The sequence below is a fragment of the Etheostoma spectabile genome, chromosome 1 (assembly GCF_008692095.1).
Source record: "Etheostoma spectabile isolate EspeVRDwgs_2016 chromosome 1, UIUC_Espe_1.0, whole genome shotgun sequence".
In the NCBI taxonomy this organism is placed as follows: Eukaryota; Metazoa; Chordata; class Actinopteri; order Perciformes; family Percidae; genus Etheostoma; species Etheostoma spectabile.
The window spans coordinates 24,662,691-24,669,878 of record NC_045733.1 but is presented as its reverse complement, the minus strand read 5'-3'; the positions used below and the strand labels follow the sequence as shown (position 1 = coordinate 24,669,878).

The window sequence follows — 7,188 nt, the reverse complement described above, 5'->3', positions numbered from 1 at the left end:
CCGTCCAAGTAAATCATCTGTAAAATGATTAAAAAACACTACTGTAAGCATATTAATTGGGCTACATACAAAATTAGTACCCTAGCCACACGTCTCAACTTAAAACAGAAAAAAATCCAGAAGACAAACACTCAGAAAATGGATATTTTATGAAGTTATTTCAACAGATATGTCTGAGCGTTTTTCTTATTTCCAAAAAAGCGCAAAATACAAAACTTCTCAAAAGAAAAAACACATCCACATCACTCACACACATACCTGAAATAACTATATCCATAAATTTATAGAAATAAAACCTTGGAGCTAAAATATGTATTAATGATAACAAAATAATGTATTGAAGCAATTCAAAACATGATGGTGCACTTTCTTTTATAAATTTGAATTCCAGAATAAGTGGCTGGTAAAAAATATAAGTGGCTGGTAAAATTGGACCTCTACCAGCCACTGTGGCTGCTGGACAAAAAATGTTAATTTCCCACCTCGTTTGTCTTTGACATGTAAAGGAGATTTATTGTCTGAGACTGTAACTGGGATGCTTAAATTAGAACCATCTCTCGAATAAAACTGCTTTAGGTGTACAACTTCCACATAGATTTTGTTTAGTATAATACGGTAAATGCATAGTTTTAGAGACAACCTATGATGAAATGTCTTTTCATTTGTTAGCTTGGGGGTACTGTACTAAATATCTAAATCTGAATTAACTTAATAAATTGTACTGCATCTGTGGAATAAAGATGGTACGTCTTTACCTGATAAAATACAAATCCAGCATTAGCTTACTTAGTGACCAGAATACTAGAATGTTTAAAACTGCTCTACTCTGAAGATTTAACAACAAAAAGTCACACAAACATAAATGGAAATTTCCGTGGTATTGCTTTTTAATTACCATTCATTATCGCTCATTTCTCAGGCTACTTCAAAATGGCTGTTTGCTGAGCATTTTCAAGAGAAATAAACATGCAGAATGTGAGATTATTAAAGGCAGGTTTTCACTGTTGCACTGTTCAAGTTTCTGAATGCCATGCACTTGGCACCCAAGAACAAAAATCCCCATTTACATGACAGTGATTAAAGTTTAATGTAGGTTCACCACAGAGTTGTATTAAACTGCACTGAGTGCTGTTTGTTAGATCCTAACTCAGAGTGATAAATTCTGGCAGACAAAAAAGTAAGACCAATGGATGACCTCTTTTTAGGACTTTTTTGCTTTTCTGAGAAAAGCAAGCCAATTACGGGTAGAATCAGTGGAGGTGAAGGTCTTCCTAAAAGGGCAGTTCTCTTAATTACAACCCGTGGCTTAGTTTCCTATAATTTATATACGTTCAGTATGTATACACTCTGGTCACTGGTGCTTGTTAATATCAGTTATCCAATACCACATTGTGCTGTAAGTCATTCGGGATGTATCGTTCCCATGTTTGATAACTCTGAAATATGCGAGTTTTCCTCCCCTAGCCTTCTCACAAACCAAGCTAAGCAAATCAATTTACAAAATGCATTTAAACTATTTTCTGTGTCACCTACTTTTTATGTAAGATTCCCCCGAGGCCTTGTTAAAAATGTCCCTGGGGTTTGAAATATGTATTCAATTAAAAACTGGTAAACTTTGTAAACAATTTAAAATGTAGCGATGAAAGGATTATTCCCTGCACTCTAATCGCCTAAAAAAAACAAAATCTGCAGAACATACTTTTTTTTATGGTTAATGCATAAGGCAACAAAGACCAGATGTCTAAAACTTGACTAGAAAATCTCACAAATGTTCTCCTTTTACTTCATGTAGAGGACTACTTGGTCTAAATAAAGACTGAAACATGCAATGTACGCATTTATGAAGCATTGAAAAATCGGAACATTGAATGTAGGCCGATTCTATGGCAGTGTTACTAATCATGTGTTGAAATAAGACTTTTTGAATTCACCTTTTGACCAATTGGCACAATGAAATAAGCATTGTAACAGACAAGTAACTTCCTAGTTTCTGGGCAGCTACGTGCTTTGGAGTGTCAGCTTTGACTCCTCGGAGCACTGCAGTATCTCCAGTTCCGCAAAGACCTTGTGGGTTATAATCAGTCATTACTGCTCCTTCACCGAGTTATTTATTACACTACATTCACACGGCAGTTCATCATTTATTTATGTGACAGTTGTTATCTATTATGTTGTTCCTTTCATGTGGCCAAGAATGAGAGATTTTATGGAACATTAAGCGTCCGTGCATCTGATGGCGCTACACTGATTCCGTTTCTTCATCTCCCTTTGATTCCGTCTGCAGTCTCACAGGTCAGTTAATTGCAGGATATTGATACCAGCATTATGACTGCCACTGCAGCTAATATGATTCCTTAGCCATTTCAATATGTGGGATTGTGCTCTCCCAATAAAAAATGACATTTGAGCCACTGTGCAGAGCCCTCCCTAATGGGGTCTGGGATAAGAATGGCAATATGCGTTGGAGCTGGCAGAGGCACAGGCCGTGTTTTTGTTTATAAATAGCTCCAGCCAGCATTATTCCACTTGCAGTTGTCCCATAATAATCAATCACTCCTGTGCGCAGGCCGGCTTCTCCTGCTCACCAGAGGGAAGGTGCACTGTGAGCTGTGCCCTTGCACCTCCAACTGTGCAAGTACATAAAGTAGAGCGTGGTGAGTGGGACAGAGCTAGGAGTCAGGAGGAAGAGGGGGTGTGGTGGGGGGGAGGGAATCCTGTGCGGAGATGGAGTGAGTTATGGCAGCTTTGCCCTGGCTGTTCTAAACCCTCCTCCTCCTTTAGGTCATTACATGCGCTAACATCCACCATTTCACTTCTTCAACACATTTCAAAACACACACACACACATAAACTCCCCCTGAATCCCTGATCAGACGCAAGTGGGAGGCTAATTATGTGATATGCTTGGAGGATGTGGGATGGGTCGGACACAACTGTTTGGTGAGGTTTCAATTGTCTCTGTCTGTCTGCCTTTGTCTCTTTCTTTGGAGGAGCTTTGCGGGAAGAGCCCACAGCTTTGAGGACACTGCAGGGGAAGATCCAAAAGATATGATGAGGGCCATTTTGTTCTCTTACACACATGAACAGATGTGCTCTGATCATCAGCCATCACACACACGTGTTTAGTCCATACACTTGTAGTTGCATGTCAGAGCAAATGCACAGTATCTCTCTTTGCTGATCCTTGGTCGAACTGTGTACTGTACACACAGACATTCACACACACAAATTGTGTTTCCATGGCAGTTGCTAAAAAAATACAGTAGGAATCCAGCTGATTCTTAACAAAATGGTTATATAACTATTGTGGCGCTAAGTCTTGTATCTTATCTAAGCCTGCCCCTGTGTTTCCTTTTAGCCTGGCTTTGCTGCTTTTCAACAGCACTTCAAATATACTGTACCTCCCACAAGACACCACTGAACACAAGAAGGGCATATGTAATTGTCAATAAGCAGTTGTTTCATTGGAAAAGGAAGACAGCCCTGCTGCGGTTGTAATCAACAATATCATCCTGCTACAAAACAAAAAAGTGAGATCTCATCACTCTCAAATCTTAATCAAAATCTCCATGGTGCGAAATATTAGTTTACACTTAATTAAATGCAGCCTACTTGAGAAGCACACCCATCTGGTACCCACATCCTCTCCCTGCCTCGGTCTCTTCCTCTCCTTGTTCCTTTCTAAATCCCCACAGGAGCTTGATAAGCTTTTCAACCTCACCTCCCGGAGTTCCTTGGCCACATCCTTGAGCTCTTTCAGGATTCCGTCCAGCTGGTCAATCACCATCTTCATGTGGCTGCGGATGCGTTCTCTCGGGCTGGGGGTCTCAGAGGTGTCCCGGGCCGGAGCACTGCTGAGGGACATCCTTTACAGGGCGACGTGGGGCCAGTGGCCAACAGGCTGAGGGCGTGGGGGAGCCGAGTCGGGGTCCATGTCTTTGGCTACAAGGAGCCGCAGTGCTACTGATCCGAACAGGGGCCCCGGCCACGCAGGGAGACCTCAACATCTTAAAAGCACCTGGGCAGCCAAAACACCTTGCCTCGCCCGCACACTCGGCACAGGGTCACACTCTGACATCCATGCTTTCTGGTAGATGCTTCCAAAAATGAAGAGAAAATAAGCATGGGAAAAGTCAAATGCTGTAAATCCATGGAAAAGGAAGAGGAAAAAACACATGGGCTAAAGCTGGTATGAAACTCTTACATAATCTTGTTGGGCCAACTAATCTGTCAGTGTGTACATTTGAAATTGTTCCCGAGGAGGTGCTATTTTAAAAAACCCGTCTATACAGTGAAGAGACTTTTTATCTTTTTCACTTTTGTCCTGTACAACCCTTTAAACTTGTGAAACACAGTGACATAATGGCAGGCTAACGTACAAAAGTGAAAGCAGAAAAAGGGTTTTATAGAGAAAACTATTCAACATAGATTTAAAAAAAAAAAGAATTCCCAGCAGTGGCTCAATTTTCAAAATGATCGTGTTCTACATTATTGGTGGCCAGCAGGGACAAGGCTTTCTTTCCAAATATAGTCTTTCAATAAGGGCTACTGTCTTTTAAGAGGGAAAGCACAGATCCTGTTTGGAGAAAGGGGATATTCCTCTGCGCTGTGTGTTGTCTTTCCCCTTCCAGGAAAAATAAAGACTCTAAATAGAAACTCACATCAAAATAAACTTTGCTCCACATCCATTTTCTTTGCAGATGATGACTTAATCATGTTGTCCTTCATTTCTCGTCCATGAAAGGGAGGAAGGTAGGTGTTGGTCTTATTTACAGAGCGTCCGATTTTCCCCCCAAGCAGGGCTTATTCCAGGTGGCGTGGGATCAGACTGAATTGATTTCCAAGCCAGCGGAACGTGACCTGTGATGAGAATTTGTAGAGGGATAACAAAAAAATCATAGTGTCGGTGAGACACAGTTACAAGGGGGCTGGAAGGCGAATGAGCACCTTCTCCTGGAATTTGTGTGGCAGCTTGTCTTATGCAACAGCGCTCTCCAAGTCCTCTCAAAAAACACTGACCCACAGCAGTCCACAGGGGTGTGCCCAAAAACCAAGGGAGCAGAAACAGAAAAGGATTCTCTTCTCTTCTTCAGTTGTTGCTAAGGGAACCCGGTCTGCCTCCTTGTGCTGTGATTGGATAATTATTTTACTTCTTATCCGTGTAGTGTATGTTTTCTCTGTGGACTCTTTTCAGAGAGGCAGAGAGCTCAGTGCCATCCAGCAGGAAGAGATAAATCCCATGAAAGCTTCCCAGAGGGGACCCAGAAAACTAGCAGGTGGGAGAGCTTCTCGCCAAATCCAGGGCACTGCCACGGGGTGCGCTGGCCAATCACACTCGGCACCTGGACAGACGGGAAGAAAAGCAATCACTTATTCTCTCATGTCTCCTCCTCTTTTCCTTTTTATGCCTCGGTCTTTCTCTAAGTCATTGCAGCATAAATCATCAAAAGCAATAGAGTGAAAGAGACCCTGATAAGGATGGGATTTAACTGCGTTGATGATTTCTTGTTGCTGTCAAAATGCATCTCTTGCTTCAGCAACACTTGCCTCACCTCCACAAAAACACATGCAAACACGCACGCCAGAACACACACCTACTCACCTTTCCTGTGCATCACTTTGCTGTTGCTATGCCCAGAGCTCACTGTCCACGCACAGCAGGATCATTCAAGCTACACACAACCTGCTGGTTCTTTAGCAGACCCTCTGTCGCACACACTAACATCTTCTTCTCTCGCCGCTTTGCTGTTCTCTCTCTCCCTCTTTTTATCTCTGTCTCACACACATTCTGACATACACACACACGCACACACACACACACAGAGTTCTCTCCCCCTACTTACTGTCTTGACATAGAGAGAAGCTTCTGTCAGCAGGGTTATTTCACTCTGAGGCTGTGTCTCATCAGAGGACTAGAAGTGGAGGATGAAGCTGTGGAGGAGGAGGAGGAGGAGGAGAAGGAGGCAGGAGGCATGAGATGGGAACGATGAATGGCCCTGATAGCACTCTGAGAAGGGAGAGAGGAGGCTGAAGATGACTTAGAACCCGAGCTGCGAGGAGAGCTGCTGTTTCGAATTGTGATGCTGCCGCTACCATCACTCAGATAACTGTGCTGCTGAAAACCGTCACCAGTCAGCGATTGCCTGCACCGGGAGGCAGCAGACACAACGGCTGAGCTGCTGCTGTTAAAAAAAAAAAAAAAAAAGGAGCTGTTTGATTCCTATGACAGCCTCTCCCTCACTGCCTATCTGCCTGTTTTCCTCTCTCTCCCCCCCCCTTTTTCACTCTTGCTCTTTCTCTTTCTCCGTCCCCGTCTCTCTGCCCCTGCGCCCTCACTGTGTCCTCGCTGACTGCCGGATGAAGGGAAGCTGATGCCAGAGTTTATCGTGGGGCTCACGCTCCTGCCAGGACCACTCGGCTGTTCTGCTCGGCTATGTGAAGGAGGGGCTTGGTGCTTTAAAGGCACAGTGTATCCTCCTCTGCCTCGCTGCTCTCCTGTCTTCTCCTCTCTGCTGGCGTCCACACTCCCTCACTATCACCTCTCACACTGCCTATCTAGCCTTTGTCACAGGTCTATCGAGGGTGTTATCTCTCTCTTAAGTCAAGATGAAGTTCTCTTCTGCCTCCAGCCAAGCAGTCTCTGGGGACGGGGTGTCCAAAAATCCCTGGCTGTTACATCATTAATATACAAAGCAGGTTGGTGTTTGATGACCTCATCTGACAGAAATAGGGAGGGAGGGCCAGCATGACTTTTTCTCTCCCCCGTCCTCTTCATCAGTGTTTTATTCAACACAACAGGCCTGCATAACCCAACCAGAGGCAATTACCCTCGTATGAAATTAGTTCTCCAAAGGAGATAATGTAATGGTAAAGCAAATCCATAATGACAACTTCTTGAACAATACACACCGGTTTCCAGAGGGTTTTGGCAAAAAACTGTACTAAACAGCCAGAGGCTCAGTGCAATCCTTTGCATAATTGTAAAGGGAAGTGCAGAGTGGATTCAGGTTAGGTTGATTTGCCATGCAGATGAATTTATTCTGGGGTCCTCTGTGTATTCTACTACTAGCATCACAGACGTTATGCTGATGCTAATTGGGCGAATACACTGCAGTTTTGTAAATTCTCTTTTGCATGTTTTCTTTGATTAATAAATGAGTTTGGCTTTTAAGAAATATAATGAAAGCC

The 7,188-nt window shown here is 43.3% G+C and overlaps 1 protein-coding gene across 3 annotated transcripts in view; it reads right to left on the bottom strand.

Annotated features, from left to right (window-relative positions):
• Positions 1 to 6,630, bottom strand: part of insyn1 (inhibitory synaptic factor 1) — a 54,489-nt gene extending 47,859 nt beyond the window's left edge. Inside the window, exons 1-3 of one of the 3 annotated variants that reach the window (XM_032514913.1) lie at positions 5,844 to 6,630; positions 4,662 to 5,342; positions 3,722 to 4,097 (exon numbers count right to left, since the gene is read on the bottom strand). In XM_032514913.1, the coding sequence (XP_032370804.1) occupies positions 3,722 to 3,865 (144 nt within the window). In that variant the 5' untranslated portion in view covers positions 3,866 to 4,097; positions 4,662 to 5,342; positions 5,844 to 6,630. Of the gene's footprint in view, positions 1 to 3,721; positions 5,343 to 5,602 lie in introns of all 3 variants that reach the window. The other 2 variants (XM_032514909.1, XM_032514910.1) reach the window with 2 other exon arrangements.
• Between the last annotated feature and the right edge of the window lie 558 nt (positions 6,631 to 7,188).